Source organism: Phyllostomus discolor, chromosome 8 (assembly GCF_004126475.2).
Source record: "Phyllostomus discolor isolate MPI-MPIP mPhyDis1 chromosome 8, mPhyDis1.pri.v3, whole genome shotgun sequence".
In the NCBI taxonomy this organism is placed as follows: Eukaryota; Metazoa; Chordata; class Mammalia; order Chiroptera; family Phyllostomidae; genus Phyllostomus; species Phyllostomus discolor.
In genome coordinates this window covers 43,095,145-43,114,733 of record NC_040910.2, presented here as the reverse complement: position 1 = coordinate 43,114,733, position 19,589 = coordinate 43,095,145, and the positions used below count along the sequence as shown (strand labels likewise).

The 19,589-nt window shown below is 48.3% G+C and overlaps 1 protein-coding gene across 10 annotated transcripts in view; it reads right to left on the bottom strand.

The window, feature by feature from the left end:
* DNM2 (dynamin 2) overlaps positions 1-19,589 on the bottom strand; it is an 86,240-nt gene that overhangs the window by 54,512 nt on the left and 12,139 nt on the right. For 9 of the 10 annotated variants that reach the window (XM_028520158.2, XM_036032339.1, XM_028520154.2 and 6 more), the window contains exon 2: positions 4,796-4,869. In XM_028520158.2, coding sequence (XP_028375959.1) covers positions 4,796-4,869 — 74 coding nt within the window. Of the gene's footprint in view, positions 1-4,795; positions 4,870-7,080; positions 7,164-19,589 lie in introns of those variants that run through there. The other variant, XM_036032341.1, reaches the window with a different exon arrangement.

Genomic DNA, 19,589 nt, shown 5'->3' with positions numbered 1-19,589 from the left:
CTCTGAGCATGCCTGGGCACCTGGCTGATGCTGATGGAGCACCTACTAGGTGCCAGGCCCTGTACTGGTCATGGGAGATGGCAGGGGTGGGGTACAATGGACTAAGCAGATCAGGGTCCCTACTCTCATGCCACTGGTGTTGGAACAGGGCCAGAGAGAGGAGGCTGTTAAGAAAATCAAAGAACAGGGTGATGTCACATTACATGGGCTGCACAGAAATATAGCAGCGGTAACTGGAGGATGGGGTAGGGGTAGAGCTCCTATATCGGAACAGGAGGAAGAGGATGGTACAGGGTGTTCCAGGCAGGCAGCACAGTGAGGATGAAGACCCAGAGGCAGAAACAAATGAGCTGAGCTTGAAGATGAGGAGGGACACTGTGGCTGCAGCAGGTGACCAATAGGAGGTAAGGTCTCAGAGGCCAGCAGGGCCCTGTCAGGGACACAAAGCCACGAGAAGGAGGCTAGGAGTCAAGTCGTAACAACCCCTCTCTGGCTCATATGAGCACTGGCCAAGGTCAAGGCTGAGAGGGGAAGCTTAGGAGGCCCCAATCATCCACATTCCACACAAGAACAGTCCCCAGCACCCAGGGTTTACAAAGCCCAGCTGTGGTTCCCAAAGGGAAGCAGGGTTCACCCATGAGCCACCAAACTCCTGGTGGCTACAGTCTAAAGTAATTTTCAAACTAAGCTGATTAAAAATAAGAGCTCACCGAGACCAGACTGGACAAGGAGAAGCTGGGCACCAGTGGGCATCACAGGGGTCAGAGGGGAGGAATGAGGCCCAGCCATAGGGTCACACTGCCACACAGGGTGCCAATCTCACCTCATTTTACCTCAGGTGAGGAAGCTGAGGCAAAAGAGAGGGAAACTATTTGCTTAAGACCCCAGACAGCAAAGAGTGGCAACCTGGCTCCAGAGTCATGTCCCAGAGAGCCAGCCAGACAAAAGTGCCATCTCTAGGAACAATGCAGGCCCTATAGCCCCCAAAGAACCCAGGAGCCCCAGCCATCACTTCATCCCACACTGCACTGAGCTTTCTCCCTCATACAAGTGGGGTGTCCTACCTCCCACCTGCCTCTTCCACTCCACGCATCTGCCATTTGGTGTCTCAGTGGCCTCCCCACCTCAAAGTCACTCTGGACTGCCCTTCATGCCCAAGGCACCACCACAAGCCAGGCCCCATCACTCTCATTAGGCTAACCTCTCCCTGACCTCCCGGCTCATGCTGCTGTCTGTGCTGGTCCCTCCCTTACAAAGCAGCCAGTGGGCTGAGCTGCTCTCCCCACCCTGCCTGCCACCCAGGTTCCCACAGCTGGAGTCCCTCCCCACCCCTGCCTGGCTATGCCATCTGCCTCCTTCCCACACTCACCTCACAGCTTCACACATACCTGTTGCCCCTGCCTACAGTGTGCTCCCTGGGTCTCTGGCCCCAAGTAGAGGCAGTGCCCAATATACTCTGCCACAACATCCTGTGCTTTTCCCTCTCAGCCTGGCAGGGCTCAGGGGGTGCCAGGACTCACATTTCCTCCCTGGTGTCTGAACCAAGTCCACATCACACAGTGGGCCCACCTCTACTTGGGGTGTTAAGAGGCCTGCAATGCCGTGGTCAGGTAGGGGAGGGAGAGTATGCAGACTGGGCTACAGCAAGGCCACTCCCATGTGGGACACCAGGACTCCTCTTCCCCACCCCTACCCACACACCAACCCAACAGGATCCAACCCTGCTACTGCCCTTACCCGCCCCGCTAGGCACCTGCCTCCTCCTGGGTCTCCCTGCCCCTGAGCTGGTCCCTGTGGTCTCTTCTCCATCAGCAGCTACAAGGTCTGTTCAAGTCACACCCTGGTCTCAAAACAAACTCCTCAAGAGTGAATTTAAGATGGGGCTTTCAAATAACACTCCCATATCACCTCAGGAAAGAGGCTTTGGCTCAGAAGCCTTAGTTGAGTCCTCTATGAAGTAGGGACGACACACTGGGTCAGGCACTGGGCAGATGTGCACCATCAAGTTCCTGCCCTTGTTGCTCCCACAGGGCCACTGCTTGTCATGTGCTTCTCCCTTCCCGCAGAAAGAATTTCAGTTCCTCCAACAGGCCACCCTAGGCACCATGGCCTCACAGTCTTTACATATTCTCACTGCTCGAAGGAGAGTTCTCTCTTCCCCAACATAAACATTGTACCCATCAAACTCAACTCCCATCACTTCTTCCAAAAAGCCCCGTGATGTCCCCACCTCCCCCACCACACAGGCTCCCATCTGATGAGGGCCAGGCCTATGTGTCTCCTCCTTGGTCTCCCAGCAAGTCTTCCTTATCTGTCCCCTCAGCACTTATGGAAGTGCTGGGAGGGCAGGTGGCAGGTCCTGGTCCTGCTCATTTTGGTGCCCCAGCCCTGGACCAGCCTGTAGTACACTGTGCTCAGTGGACCACCACTGGATGACAGCCACTGTGGAGGAGATGAGGGAGCCCTTCTGCCATGACATGGCCGTGACCTTCCAGTATAGGAAGCCAGCCCACCTGTTCTCCTAGCAAGCTGTCCCCAAACAGGCTGGCAGCAAGCACAAAACTGCAGCTGTTGGGTCAGCACTGCTTAGCGCTGTTCTAAGGATGTACCTATATTGAATAACATGGTCTTCACCACAACAGACAAAAGGGATGCTATTATTATCTCCACTGTCCAAGCAGGAAACATGACTATGAGCAGCAGTCCCTCCCTAGGGGCCAGGCAGCCAGCAAGCAAGCTGCACAGCAGGATCTGAACTTGGGCAGCCTTAGCTGCCAGCTCCCACAGGAAGGGTCAGAGGTTTTCCGAGGATGGCCAGGGGCCAGAAGCATCAGCGCCACCCAGGGAGCTTGTTAAAGTGCAGATTATCATCCCCACACCCAACGACCTGCAAAGTTGGAAGCAGAAGCCCAATAGTTCTGTGGACTCTGAAACCTACTGCTCTGTAGCTGGCCTCCTGGCACAGCTGACTGAACCAAGAGGTGCTGGGCCAATGTGAAGCAGCCTCTCTCTGGAATTACGCCCTCCCATGGCAAATGGGCAGGGTGACACAAGGATACAGCTGAGAGTTTGGTCTGAGGTCTAACCTCAAATTCCAGACTTGGAGTCGCTAGGAAACAGGTAACTTGGCTAGGTCTGTTTCTTCATCTGTAAAATGAACGTACACATTGCCTTCCCGGTGCTGAACTGGCCAGGGCTGACACTCCAGGTCAGTGGGGAGGCAGCACTGAGAACTGCATGGAGACCTCTGGAGAGAAGAGAGGACCCAGTCCCAATGCCACTCCTCTCCCTGAGACAGGCCAGTAAGCCAGGACAAGTGGAATAGGGAAACTGAGACAAAGAGCTGAACAAAATGGCTGGCTGAGCAATTTACAGCCACATGCAGAAAGTCACCTCCAATGATAACATCTAGACCTCCAATGTATTCCAACTCCAGGCCCAGAAAAGCAGCAAAACCAGGTGAGTGATGCCAGGACCAGCTTCAGTAACCAATGACCCCCTGCCCTGGTGCTGACCAATCAGTAGCAACCATGACCCTGAAAGGGCACATCTGGAAAACTAATGAGTATTTTGCTGAAACCTTCCCCAAGACTCCTCTAAGATTCCTGCCTGCAAGATAAAAAAACCCTCCAGACAAAGGACCCAGGGTGAGCTCTCCCTCTGGGGAGCACATGGCACCTTTCCCTTTCCTTCTTCTCCCCCCACAGACACACATCTCCTAAACTCTAAGGGTCCCCACAACACCTGCAACCAGAGAAGAAATGGGCAGTGGCAGCTCATCCTGGGCTGACCCTCAAAACCTGTCTCCAAGGCCCCCTTTTCTCTGCCTTCCCAGTGAGCCAAAGCAACCCACCTCAGGTCATTTCTTTCCTGTAACATTTTTAAAGAGCCAAAGTAACCCAGTCTGGGTTTTCCTGTTGCTGCTTCTATGCTAAGCCCTTCCTAGTTTCATGTCCCCAGTTTTAATAAACATACTCTCCTGCATGAAGTCAAGAAGCCACCCACTACTGGCTGGCTCTAGGCAGGCCCACATAGGACCAGATCCCCTGCCCAGTAATTTCCCCGTCCACCTTCTGAACTGAGATGATTTCCAAGAAAGCCCGAGAGGGTTTAAAGCTGGGAGACAAGCCCGTATTATATGAGACTTATGTGAGGAAAAAGAGAAATAAACCAAGGCCACCAAGAGGAGGATGGAAAAAAAAATCTACATGCGGTAGATTCTTTATTCAATTCAAGGGACTGAAATTCGTTCTGCAGGTATCTCCCAAAAGTCAGTGTCGTTATTAAAAAAGAAATGGCAGGGATGCTGCTCTAATGAAGACGAAAACATGCCTATGGAGTGAATGCAGCATGGGACTGATTGATCAGACAGAGCATGTATAAAGCAGCCAGGGAAGGTGTCTGAGGGGCAACTGGCACGAAGTAACATGAAGGAATGATTTCTTTCCTTGGTGCGGTCCAGTCTGTGACTACAAGAAAGTGTCCCTGTTGCAAGGGGAGGCGTTAGGGGTTGAAGTGTCACAATGTCTGCTGCTGATTTTGAAAGCGTTCAGCGCAAACGTGTTATCTACAACACAGCAAGCATGTATGGCACCTGGTGGTCTGGTCATGGCTGAGGATGCTGGGGTGGGTATTCAGTGAACTGTGCTTCAACTTCGATGCACCCATGGGAAACCTGAATTTGAACCCAAACAACAGCCCAGACATCAGAGACTCTATCATAAGCCCCGGGGCTCCTGCTGAACACAGCCTCCTCGTTCACTTCCTGCTACAGCTTCGACTCATTCCACCGTACCTGTTTTTGAGAAGATGAGCTGCAGAATGAGAGGCCGCCGGGTGACGATTCCTGACCCTCGAGGAAGGAAGTCCCTGTGGGAGGCAAAAGGGGCAGAAATTACTCATGAGGCCAGCGTGCAGGACAGGAAGTGTGACCACACGTGGTGAGGCAATCCCCTCTTGCATTCTGAGTAAACTCAGCAAAGACACTGAACCCAGAAGGGCACTGGGGAATGTTCTGGCGTGGGGGGGTCCTGAGGCAGAAGTGGGGCATATGGGAGGGACTCGATAGAAGGCTGGTAACAAATGGAGCCACTTCCCTCTGGTTGGCTGTGCTCCAGCACCAACATGCCCTATGAGTCCTTTCCTTAACAAATACATCAATCATCTCTCCCAGACCCAAAGAGATTAGTACATTTCCCACATACATGTTTTAAGTTAATGTAATGCCATACATATCACATAAAGACTAAAAGGAAAGTAGTGGATGACAAAATACGAAGTGTTTCATATCCCAAAAAGACAAATCAATACAGGCAGGAAGTGGATCAGTGGTTGCCCAGGGGTGGAAAACGGAGAGGAGGGTGCGCTCTGGAGTGATGAAAATGTTTTAAAACTGGACTGTGGTGATGTTTGTTAATATTTACTATAAACTTACTAAAAATCACTGCTTTAAAATGGGTGAATGTCCTAGCGTATAAAAACTTCCTCAGTGCTGCTGTTTAATTAAAAAAAAAAAAAAAGCTACATATTTAACTACTGAAATACTCCGGTATTACCTGCACCAACTTAAACTATTACCCGTGGATTTACGCAGAGTGGGAAGACTGGAAGCTGCCCTCAGCCATTAGGAAAGGAAAGCAAAGAAGCGGAGATCCAAACAAGCACTGGAGTTGAAGTGGCATTTTCAGAGACTTTTAAAGCGATGCAAAGAACTCTTATGTCATGTAAAATAGAGAAAGGTTCTAGGCTTAGGGAATTTCCAACAAGGTTTGCACCTAGATAAACATGTGCATTATCTGAAATCTGTGCAGGACATAGGACAACTGGGACTAGACAGGTGTGTCTCACATGGCAAGAGAACAGTGTTCCCAGGTTTCCAGCCTAATGCCATTGGTGCCACCTCGTTCACACAGTGTCTCAGGGGCACCCTACCTGTGTTGGGAACCTTGCTATGACTCTGGAGGGCGCCAGAGGAGGCTGCTGTTTCTCAGCCTGAGCTGGGCATCAGAATCCCTGGAATGTGTTAACCCAGTGGGCAGAAGGAGGATCCCCATTGGCCTGTGGGCCATCCCAGCATGCTTATACAGTGCCTCCTCTGGCTGGGATCAGGGTCATGGCAGTGACTGCACAACAGATCAACCTGTACCCTCATGGGGAACTGCAGTCCAGCCTGAGATGAGGAGCCCTCCACAGACACAGGGCTCTGAAGGCCTCCTGGGGGTGCTGCCAACAAGCAGCATAATAAGGGGTCATAATAAGAAGGCTGGTCATCATTCTTAGGGCAAGGCCACCCAATGGGGTTTAGGGACATCCAGGTTATAACTGTACATGCTTTTACAGGTGTGTGGCTTTAAAAAACCCTTCTGGTTGCTGCAGGTAGGACGGTGGGAGCCAAAAGGCAGGTAGAAGGTGATGCCCTATTCCAGGTGAGCGATGACTGGGGCTAGCCCAGAGGGTGGCAGGGACATGGAGGGCAGTGGACAGACACTGGACAGGGCTGAGAGGAGTTTAGGAAATGAACAACCATGGTGGGGTGACAGGCTGGACTGAGATGATGGAGGGTGAGAGGGGCCAAAACACAAGAAAGAACACCTGGAGGACACGCGTGAGTGCCCAGGGGAGGGGAGCCTACAGCCCCTATTGGCACAGTCAACCTCCCACACCTCAGGTGTTAGCCATCCAGCCATGTTCCTGAGGGTGAAGAAGAGCCCATGGGCCATGCCTGCCCTTCACAAAGCATTTCACACCCACTTCATGCAGTGTGACACTGTGAACTATGTACTATTCTCCCATGTGGCAGAAGACCAAGGTACAGAGGCCAAGGTCACATGCATGTTCACTCAAGTATTATTCATGCCTACCAAGCACATTGGAGATGCTTAGGACACCAGCACCAACATTCTGATGGGGACGCAGGGGTGGGGATGAAGAAGACATACTGTGGGGATTAGAGGGGTTGGGATGGATGGTCAGGGAGGCCTCTCTGACAAGGGAAGATGAGAGGCCAGCTACATGTAGGAGGGCAGGGGAAACAGTAAGGGGGTCACATGCAGTAAGCAGACCCCCAAGTACGTTCTTTACCTCGGCCCTTGCCAGAGGGGGTCACCCAGTGTCTCCAGGAGATAATGTCCCTTCACAGCGAATGCCATGCACTCCCACAGATGCAGGTGGCCTGCTGGAGGCTGTTAACCTCGAGCACCATCCACGGCCTTGACCTTGGCTCCCTACAGCACCAGACCACCTAGCTCACAGGCAGGGACCTAAGAGGCAGGAACAGGAGGCACCCTGTACACCATAGACCATGGGCCCTGGCCCTTCAACACAGAATCACCTATGGCAGTGGTGACAGTATGCGTGCTCTTCACAAAAACCTTGCAAGTGGAATGTATCAGTGACCAAACAACACAGGAGCACCATGTGAATGAATCCCCAACATCTGTCTGTGTGGTTCCTCCATGTTGATGTGCGTGACCAAAGCCAGTTCCTTCTCACTGCTGATCCATGTTCCACTGCATGAATGGACCACAGTTTGTTCATCCATTCACTAGGTGATGGGGCATTTGAGCACTTTCCATTTTAGGCCATAATAAAGCTACTATGAACATTCTCACACACGCCTTTCATAGACATATGCTCTTATTTCACCTGCTGAGTCACAGAGTAGATTTGAACTTGAACAGGCAAAACTAGTCTCTGCTGATAGAAATCAGAGCAGTCGCTTCCCTCTGTGGGAACTGGTTGGAAGGGGCATGAGTATACTTTCTGGGATGTTGACAGCATCCTCTGTCTTGATCTATCCAGTGATTACCTGAGTATACATGCATTCATTTTAAAAAGCAAGACGTACACTTAAGACTGGGTGAGTTCCTGTGTCTAAGTTAAATCTCAATAAAAAGGGCATGAGTATAAATAAATCCAGGAGGACATGCTCATGAAGACTCAGGAAAGCACAGAGAGAACACTCCATGAAAATTTGCCTAGAGAATTATCATAATCCTGTTAGATTCCCAGTAAGAATAGCTTAGATGTAAAGAACTTCAAAGCCCATGGCAAGGAAAGTGGAGGAGTTAAAATAAATTAGGGCCCACTCACACCACTGTGGAACCACCCAAAACAAACAAACAAACAAAAAACCTTTTTATTTATTTCCTGACATGGAACTTCTACCTGGATGTACTGAGGAAAATCGCCACCACCACCACCAAATCGAGCCCATAAAGACTGGGGCCTGTTGGGAGGGAAAAACCATCACACATACTGGAACATCTTTGAATTGTACATCATCAACCACATGGATTACTGACTCCAAAAGATTAATTAAAAAAAAAATAGTTAACCATTGTCAAGCACTCACTGTATACAGGCAAGAAGCTGAGAGCTTTGCATGGATTTAACCCACTTACCCATGACAAGAACCACCAAGATGAGTCTGTAAGCTCCACTTTACAGATGCAACAAGGCCCAGAGGATGGGCAGCTGTGCAAGGTCACCTAGTGTCCTGGAGTGGCGTGAGCATGGACCGAAACCTGAGGGGTCTGAGCCTCTGACCACCAGATCATCAGGCCTCTGGGCCCACATATCTGACACAGAAGCTGCCTGTGTCTCCCCAGCCAGGGCCAGGCCTTCTGTCACTAGTGTTGGCACATGTTGTCCTGTGACTGCTCTGGATGTGTCTGGGGGCCAGGCACCAGGAGCACAATGGTGACACCACAGACATGGACAATGAGAGAGAGCCTGCGAACACCAGGGCTAGTCTGATGCCCAAGGAACCCAGACAGCTCTGGGCACACACAGGGAAAGTCAGCTTCCCAGGCCTGGACTCAGTGGTGAGCGGCAAGGACGAGTGGTGGGCACGGCCTGGTGAGGAAGGCAGAACCTGGGAAAAGCCTAAAGGATGAGGCTGGGCAGGCATGGGGGGCTCCGAAGCCTGGAACCCTGGCACTCATCCAATTGTGTTTCCAGAAGCTCTTAGACTGAGTAAAAAGGACAATGACACCCTCCCTCAGCCTAGACAGTCCCCCAGAATCGGCCTCCCAGAAATCTCCAAGACACTCGGTGAGGAGGGGCCTAATTGTGCCCTCAGGCCACCCACAGCATTTCCTGGCACAGAGCAGCAGGGACACCCTTGGGGCCTTATAGTGGTGTGGTGGAAGAAATGCTCCTCCCAAGCAGCTCTGTCTGGAACATTGACTGTCCACTTATCTGGAAGTGACTTTCAAGCCTGTCATCTGCTTCTTCCTCCTTGACCCCACCCATGTTCCACAGGTCACCACATTCCTCACTGCAGCGCAAAGCATCCACTTCCCTCCTCTCTTCCCCACTGCTACCAGGGCCACTATGCAACAAGGCTGCCCTGTATCCTGTATGACCTTGGGCTGACTTCCCTGACTCGGTGTGGGTTTCTTGATCCGTAAGGGAAGGCAGTGTGTATAACGACGCCCACATCAGGACTGCTGAGTACCAGACCTACAGGCAAAGGCACACGGCTGTAATCTCTGCTAAGAAATCCTTCCCGCCCTAGCTGGCGTAGCTCAGTGGATTGAGCTCGGGCTGGGAACCAAAGTGTCCCAGGTTCGATTCCCAGCCAGGGTACATTCCTGGGTTGCAGGCCATATCCCCCAGCAACCGCACATTGATGTCTCTCTCTCTCTCTCTCTCTCCCTCCCCCTCCCTCCCTTCCCTCTCTGAAAATAAATAAATAAAATCTTAAAAAAAAAAAAAAAAAAGAAAAGAAATCCTTCCCCATAGGCTCTGCTCACCCACCTTTGGGAAGCTACAGTGAAATGCACTGTCTCCCAAATGTACCTCTTCCACATACCAACACAGCCTCCAGTAGAGGTCTAATCCATGGACTCTGGAGCCAGAGAACCTGGGTTTAAGACCCAGCTTTGCCTCCATGAACCCTGGACAGGTCTCCACCCTCTCTGGGCACTGGCTCAGCTCAGCCACCTGTGGAATGGGAGGATGCCTCCCGACCACAAGAGGGCCTGGCTGGCTGCAGGACCTGACACGAGCAACTTCACCCGTGTGGACCCTCACTTTACCAGCTCCTAAAACGGGCCATGTCTCCCCTGGAAAGCAATAAGGGTTCTAGGAAATGTCCTCTGAACAGAACACAAGGCCCCACCAGGAGCTCTTTGACTTCCAGCCCCCATGAGCGTGGGAACTCCTGCATGCAGGAACAATGAAGGCCAACACCCCAGGCTGGCAGGTGGGCAGACCTTCTCAGGGGAGGGAAATAAACAGATAAGCCAGCAAAGGATGAGTCAGCAACAAGCCCAACCCAGATCCAGTTAGTGCCCAGGTCACCCCTCACCTGACCAGCCTGGTGACAGGTGCCAGGCAAGGGCCCTGGGCTGGGATCCGTTCCTGATCACCACACCCTTCTGGAGTCACTCAAAGCCTCAGTATGACCGTGAGACCTTAGCACAATGTCAGCAGGGGCCACCAGCTCCTGAATCCCAGTCATGCCCCCCGCACAAGGACCACTGGCCACCTGCCCAGCCTGGGCAACACCTCAGTAAACCCTCTAGCCACATTGCAGGAATGAGGCCAGGGCCAATACACCTATTTCATAGATGGAAGGCTAAAGCTCAGAGTTTCAGGACTTGCTCAGGCCATTCAGCCAGGAAGGAGAAGAATGAGGATGGGAACACAGGTGGAACACCAATGAGGGAGACACCCCAGCCACCCCCACCTCCCAGGCAGCCTCCTTTGTGGTTTTGCTAGAACAGAAGTAAAACTTATCACTCAGTCTCCAGAGCCTCAACATTCAGCCTGTATAGATCCTGTCCTGGTCCCTGCCTCATCCATGCCCAACAATAAACATCCAGAGTAATCATTGATCACCCAGAGCCCAGCCCACAATTGGTGTCCCCAGGCAGGTGCCACTGTATCGTTGTGGTCACCCCGAGGGCCAAGCAGGGTAGCTACACCACTCACTCAGATCACAGACCTGGGGCTCCTTCTGCCTCTCATCCCCACCCCCCACCCCCCGCCCCGCCCCGAGCTCTGCCCAGCAGCAAGCCCTGCCGGCTCCACCTTCAAATGCAGCCACTTTTCTCCACATCCAAGGCCACACACTAGCTGGTCCTATTATCGCATGCCTGGACCAGTGCAATTGCCCCTCAGGCTGCCCACCCTCACCCTCACACTCTGTTCTCTCCAGAGTGACCACAGGGTGCCCTAGATGCCAAGTCATGGCATGCCCCTCTCTGTTCAGAGCCCTCCCAAGGCTCCCATCTCCCCCTGGGTGAAAGCCCAAGTCCTCCCCACAGCCCTGCATGACCTACCCAGTCACATCCCTGTCCTCACCTCCTCCTATTCTTCCCCTTGCTCACTTGGTTCCTGCCACACTGGCCTACTCAATATTCCCCCAAAACACAGGACACAGTCTTGCCTCAGGACCTTTTGCACTGCCTGCTCCCTAGGCCAGGAACCCTCTCCCTGCAGCATTCACATGGCAAGCGGGAAACTCTTAGCTAAACTGTCTCCTCCTACTCCCACCCCCAATGTGAAGCAGCTCCTTTCTGTCACACACCATCCTGCTGGATTCTCAAATCTGCTCCTAACTGGCAACTTTCCAGTTTACTGATTCATTCACATGGCTGTGATCTGTCCCTTCCCAGCCATCCACCCTCCCATTACAGTGGCAGCCTCATGGGAGCATGGTGCTCTGCCTGGACCATCCTCAGGCCTCTCCAGCTCCCAACACAGAGCCAGGTATAAGGCAGGTGACCAATGCTTATGGTATGAAGGACCAAACCTGCCATTATACAAATGACAATGAGACTTGGAAAGCGGTGGGGTGGGAAGACATCTTACTGGCTTTCATAATTCCACTCCAGACCCCACCTCTTCACAAAATTTCCAACAGGCTCCTCCCTACTAGGGAATCCTGCAGGTTCCAAAGCCAGCCCCGCCCTTGTCACTCAGCCATAGTGTCACCTGCTCCATGGTCTCATCTGGCAGCCAGGCCAGGAGCAAAAGCAGGAAGTAGCTCATGGCAACTAGCTGCTCTGGCTCTGGGCTTCTCAGAGCCCAGCTGGAATCCAAGCATTGCCCTTTCCTTTCTGGACAATCTGAATAGGTCAGGTCACCTCTTTTTGCCTCAGTTTCCTCATTTGTTAAGTGGGAATAATGCCACGCCTCAGAGGGTAGTTGGAAGGGTTTGAAAAGTTCTTACCAAAAGAGAGCATTTGCTCTATACAATCAAAGGCAAACTTACAATGAGTCAGACCACATCTCTCCTCTACTCCAAAGTGTTCCTATGGCCTCCAAGGCCCTGAGGGATTGCCATGTCACCCCCCTGCCCTCCTCCATCTTGCTTGTTCATTCCAGCCAAACCTGGTGGTCAAGGTACAGCAGGGAAGCCAAATCTATTCCTGCCTCATGGCCTTTGCAATTGCCAATTCCCTGCCTGGAATGTCTCCTCCAAGCCTTTCCATAATCCTGGCTCCCTCTGTTCATTCAGGATTCAACCCAGGTGTCACCTCCTCTTACTGTCCCCTACTTGTCACTCTGTCCCACATCACCCTGTTTTATTCTCCTGACTGGGTCTGCAAGGACAGCCACTCCCTGCAGCAGTGCTTTCCACTGAGATGTCCATCAGCTGGGAACTGGCTAAGTTGACCTTAGAACTGGCCCAGGAAGCAATCCAGGCTGCAGTGCTGAAAGCCAAATGTGATGCACAGAACTGATACTTTGCTTTAAAACTTTGCTTAAAAAAAAAAAAAAAACAAACTTGAGTAAGTTTCTGGCCTATGTAAGGACAATAAGCTTGGAGACAAGAACTGAATCCTTGATGGAGGTTGTCTGTGGAGTGAATGGAAAACTTTTGTTTTATAGTCTCCAAAACAATTTGGGTTTCTGTCTTTTATAACTATTTTATAACTTTTATTAACAGGCAAATATTGGCAACTTTTCAGTTGTACTAAGAAGTTCCAAAGCAACCTGTCCATCGGTCCATCAGCCAAGTAGCATTTAGGAGCATTTTCAAGGATGAAGAGGAAACCACTGGCCTGTTTGGAGGCAGCTCTCAACTCCATCCTCCTGCAGGTACCCTCAGCAACCTCATCCTTGCTCTACACAGCAGATAGTCTGCATGCTGTACTGGCTGGCCAGCTTTGTGACCTTGACACAGCAAGGTCACTTCCCCAGTCCCTACTGCTCATCTCTCAAGCAATTTTGTCAGCTGCCCAAAAGGTACCCAGTCCCAGGGCTCCTCTTCTTTGCTCATTCCAACATCCTTAGGCTAAGTCCCCTTGGTCATAGCCACACTCCACCCATCTTCCAGGGCCTGGCCCTGCCTGCTGTGTGCTCAACCCAGCAGCCAACCAGAGCTTTTCAAACACTGCACCGTGCTTAAAACCGACAGCTGCCAGCATTCTTGGGACAAAATCAGTGTCCTCCCTCTGACTCACTCATAGGGCCCTGTATCAGCACCCTATCACCTCCTTGTCATTTCCTGCTCACTTCCTAGGCTCCCAACTCAAGGCCCTGGGGGCTGATGCCTCCGCCTAGGCTGCTCTGCCCCCATATACCCCCACAGCACCCTCCACTCTTCCTCAGAGAGCCCCCACCTCCCCAGGCCAGGTTCTGTCCCCTCCCCCTGCAGGATCTTTGCCCTGACCCTGCCAGGGGCATCTAAGCTCCCTTCCTGCCTCCTGATCTCTCCTCCCACCCTCAACTGTCAGCCCTAAGGAGACAAGGATTCTTGCCTGCTTTGTTCACTGCTAGGTCCCCAGCACCCAGCATGGTGTCTGGAACACAGCAGGTGCTCAATAAATGCCTGATGAGGAGTAAACAACAAGAGTAGCTGGTATCTCCAGGGCACATATAACACAGGCATTGCACTGAACAGCATACACACAAGTCCTTGTTTCACTCTCATGGGGGCTCTCACCAACCCCATTTCTCAGATAGCTAAAACTGATGCTAGAGAGGTTAGGTCATCTGGAACAAAGCCACACAGCTAACAGCGCCCCCATACCAATGAGGCACCAACCCAGTTGGCCTCATTCCTGTCCCCATCTGCATGACACGGTCCCAGTCTGCACCCACACATCCAGGAACAAAGATGGAAAGTCCCCCCTGAACCCTGAAGACAGGAAGGCCAGTCACATCTCCCTATAGGGACAACTTGGTGAGCAGACATGGTGGTGCAGAGCACTGAGTCTGCGGCTGGACAGTTCAGCCATGGCCACACCATGTGACATGGATGAGGGCCGTCACTCTCCCAAGGCTCAACTGTTCTGTCTGTAAAATGGGGGTAACAAGAGTGCCAACCCCGTTGGGATGCCAGCAGGACTGGCAGGATGAGTCACAGTAACCCAGCACCCGGCATGTATAAGGCTGTAAGGCATGTGAATGTGCCATTCACAGGACAGTTCACAAAGGTGATGGGGAAGGGAGACTCTTCTCCTTGGCACCTCAGGAAGGACCTTGGCACAACCTTTCCAGGCAAACCCAGAAAGATGCTTCTAAATCCACTTCCTCTCTAACACAGCAACCCCATTACAGGAATCAGCCCTGGACACAGGAGGCACACATAGCCTGAGGACCCCAAACTCTCTCTGTCCAAATGCTCTGTCAGAAGGGAGAACTAGAAACCCAGAAAACTAAAAGCTCACGTAGGAGAGTGACTGCATTTGGTGGGACTGGTCCTGACTGAGGAACACTACACAGCTATAAAGAAAGCAAGGGCAAGGGAAATGAAGTGAGTCAATAATAGTAGTTGGAGACTATGTGAACACTAAACAGAAGGTTAACAAGGAAACAAAAAATGTCAGCACCGCCATAAACCAACAAGACCTAACCACCACGTATAGCACTCACCACCCAACAGCAGCAGAACACACATTCTTATCAAGGGCACATGGGACACTCTCTAGGACAGAAGGAAGTTAGGCCACAAAACAAGACTCAACTGTAAAAGGACTGAAATCTTACAAAGCATGATATCTGGCCACAATGGAAGGAAGTTAAAAGAAAAACAAAGGAAATTTTGGGAAATTCATGACTATGTGCAAATTAAACAACACATTCCTAAATAACCCATGATTCAAATGAGAAATCATGAGGAAATTAAAAGATACTTTGAGCCCTGACTGGTGTGGCTCAGGTTGTTGTGTGTCATTCCACAAAGTGAAAGGTCACAGGTTCAATTCCCTATCAGGGCACATGCCTGGGTTGCAGGTTTAGTACCCAGTCAGGGCACATACAATAAGCAACCAATTGATGTTTCTCTCCCCCTCTTTCTCCGCACCCCTCCCCCCTCTCTAAAAAAAATAATAATTAATTTTAAAATACTTTGAGATTAATGAAAATTGAACACAACACACAAAAACATATAGGATACAGCTAGCCCTGGCTGGTGTGGCCCAGTGGATCAAACACCGGCTTGCAGACCAAAGGGTCGCCGGTTCAATTCCCAATCAGGGCACATGCGTGGGTTGCAGGCCAGGTCCCCAGGAGGGGGCCCCTGAAGGCCAACCACACATTGATGTTTCTCTCCCTCTCTTTTTCCCTCCCTTACCCTCTGTCTAAAATAAGTAAATAAAATCTTTATTAAAAAAAAAAACATATAGGATACAGCTAAAGCAACACACACAGGGAAATTTATAGATGTAAGCACCCATCTCAAAGAAAGAAAGATGATAATTTTCTGTATATCAATTATAACCCAATAAAGCTTTTTTAAAAAGTTTTAAAATTCAAATCAATTTAATTTTTAAAAAGAAAATATATTTCAAATAAAAAATTAATCTTCCATTTAAGAACCTGGAAAAAGACAAACAAACCAACCCCAAAGTGAACAGGAAGAAGGAAATAAGATGAAAGAGAAAATAAATGAAATAGAGAACAGGAAAATAGAGAAAAATCAGTAAAACCAAAATTTGTTCCTTAAAAAGATAAAAAAAATCGATGTACCTTTAAGCCGAATTAACCAAGGGAAAAAATACAGAAGACTCAAATTACTGAAATCAGGAATAAGAAAAGGGGCTACCACTTCCAACCTTACAGAAATAAAAAGGATCATAAGAAAACACTGTGCCAACAGATTAACCTAGATGAAATGGACAAATTCCTAGAAAGACACAAATTATTAAAACTGACTCAAAAAGAAACAGGATCTCAATAGACCTATAACAAGTAGAGATTTGAATTCATTTTCAAAAACCTTTCAAAAAAAAAAAAAGCTGAGTTCCAAATGGTTTCATGGGTGAACTCTAACAAACATTTAAAGAAGTAATACTGATCTTTCACAAGCTTTTTCAAAAAACAGAAGAGGAAGAAACACTTCCTAACTCATTCTATGAGGCCAGCATCATCCTGATATCAAAGCCAGGCAAACTACAGACTGATATTTTTTAAGAATATTAGACAAATACAAAAATACTCAACAAAATACTAATACAACAAATCTAGCAACATACAGAAAGAATTATGTACTGGCCCTGGCCAGGTAGCTCAGTAGGTTAGAGTATCACACTGATATGCCAATGTTGAGGGTTCAATCCATGGTCAGGGGACATACAAGAATTAACCAATGAATGCATAAATCAGTGGAACAACAAATGGACATTTTTCTCTCTCTCCCTCACCTAAAATCAATAAATAAAAATTAACTCAAAAAACAAAGAGTTATGCACCATACCCAAGTGGGATTTATCCCAGAAATCCAAAGGTGGTCCAAAAATGTCAAAAATCAACACAATATATCATATTAATAGAGTAAATGACAAAACTATAATTACTATAATTGTGTATCAACAGATGCAGTAAAAGCATTTGACAAAATCCAATACCCTTCTATAACAAAAAGCACTCAACAAACTAGGAAGAGAAAGGAAATTCCTCAACCTGATAGAGGACATCTATACAGAAACCATAGCTAATATACTTTGTGGTGAAACACTGAAAGCTCTCCCTCTACAATCAGGAATAAGACAAGGATGGCCACTCTCACTGCTGTTCAACATTGTACTGGATGTCCCAGCCAGGGCAATTAGGTAAGAAAAAGAGATAAAGGCATCCAAAAGAAGGAGGAAAACTAACCTCAGATAACATGATCATTTCTAGAGAAAATGCTTAGGAATCTCATCCCCTCCCAAAAAACTCTTCGAAATAATAAGTTCAGCAAGGTTTCAGAATGCAAGATCAATATACGAAATCAGTTGTTATTGTACAGTATCAGTTAATCTGAAAATGAAATTAAGTAAACAATGTGGGATTGTTTACAACAGCATAGAAAAGAATAAAATACTTGTGAATAAGTTTAACAAAAGAAGCACAAACTTTTACACTAAAAACTAAAAAACACTGTTGAAAGAAATTAAAGACCTAATAAAAATATCTTGTATTCATAGATTAGAATTAATATTGCTAAGATGGCAATTTCTACCAAATTGATCAGAGATTCAATGCAGCCCCTATCAAAATCCCAAATGCCTTTTTTTGTAGTAATTGATAAGCTGATCCTAAAATTCATATAGTAATGTGAGGGACGGAGAATAGCCACCAAAGAAAGAAAAGAAAAAAGAAAAGAAAAGAAAAGAAAAGAAAAGAAAAGAAAAGAAAAGAAAAGAAAAGAAAAGAAAAGAAAAAAGAGAAGAGAAGAGACGTTGGAGAAATCACACTTCCCAATTTCAAAACTTTTTACAAAGGTACAGTAATAACGACTGTGTGGTATTGGCATTAGAGTAGACTTAAAGACCAATGGCATAGATTTGAGAATCCAGAAATATATACTCTTGCATTTATGGTCAACTGATTTTCAACCAAGGGTGCCATGACCATTCAACGAAGAAAGAATAGTCTTTTCAACAAAGGGTGCTGGAACAACTGGATAGCCACATGCATAAGAATGAAGCTGGACTCTTACCTTATACCACACATAAAAAAGGAACTCAAAATGGATCAGGGACTTAAATGTAAGAGCTAAAACTACTCAATATTTAAAAGAAAATATAGGAGTAAATCTTTATGACCTTCATGGACTGGCAATGGTTTCCTGGATATGACACCAAAAATGTAAGTGACAAAAGAAAAAATAGATAAATGGGACTTTATCAAAACTTCAAACTTTTCTGCTTCAAAGGACACCATATTTTCAACACATAATGGGAGAAAATACAGTCATGCATTGCTTAACAACAGAGAAACGCATCATCAGGCAGTGTCATCATTGTGCAAACATCATGAAGCACACTGACACAAGCCCAGATGGTAGAGCCCACTGCACACCTAGGCTATGTGGCAGAGCCTACTTTTCTGAGTCTATAAAGCCTCTTGCTATACAAAGTAACACCTGATTAAATCAACCACAGAGAAATTATGCAATCAAGAGATACAGTAGCCCTGGCCAGGTGGCTCAGTTTGTTGGAGTCCTATCCTGTGCACCAAAAGGCTTCTGGTTCCATCACGAGTCCAGATGTGTACATTAGGCAACCAACTGATGTTTCTCCCTCCCCCTCTCTAAATTCAGTAAACATATCCCCAGGTAAGGAGTATAAAAACAATAATAAAATAAATAAAATAAAATTTATATGTAAAGGCAATGGAATTTGGCTGGCCAAAACAGTTTTGGAAAAGATAAACAAAGGCTCAACTGGCCTGATTCAAGGCTCACTACAAAGCTAAAGAAATGTGGTTTGGGCCAAAGGGCAGATGTATGGAATGGACCCCCATAAACATGACCAATTGATTTCTGACAATGGTAATTCAATGGAAAAAGGATGGTCTTTGGACATTCATATGTTAAATCTCAATCCAGACTTCATAAATCATAAAAAAATTAACTCTAAATGTACCTCACTCTGCCCTGGCCATTGTGGCTCAGTTGGCTGGCACGTGTCCTGTAGACTAAAAGGTTGTGGGTTTGATATCCAGTTGGGGCGCATAAGATATGCAACCAACAGATGTTTCTCTCACATCGATGTTTCTCTCTCTCCTTTCCTTTTTCTCTAAAAGCAATGAAAAAATGTCCTCAGTGCTTTGGCTGGTGTGGATCAGTGGACTGAGTTCTTGCCTGCGTACTGGAAGGTTGCAGGTTTGATTCCCAGTAAGGGCATATGCCTGGGTTGTGGGCCAGGTCCTCAATTGGAGGTGGGTGAGACACAACCAATCGATCTCGTACCGGTTTATCTCCTTTTCTTTCTCCTTCCCTTTCCCTCTCTCTAAAACTAACTAAACAAAAATCTTTAAAAAAAAAGTCCTTGGGTGAAAAAATGCCCTCAGGTGAGGGTTTAAAAAAATGTATCTCAACTTATGAACCACACAGAAACCTTCACGTAAGTGTTTATATCCAAGTCGGGAGACAACCCAATTCCTTCAGTAACTGGTTCAACAGATGGTGGTCCAGCCATACCATGAACTACTCCTCAGCAATAGAGAAGACTGAACTACTGATGCTTAGATGGCTCTCAAAGGCATCATGCAGAGGGAAACAAGTCAGACTAAAAAAGCTGCATGAGCCCATTTATATTAATTCTGGAAAAGGCAAAACCATGCGGTGGTGTTCCCACTAGTAAGAGCCAGCTTTGGTGGCTCTTCCCATTAGTAAGAGTCAGGTATGGAGGGTGGGGATG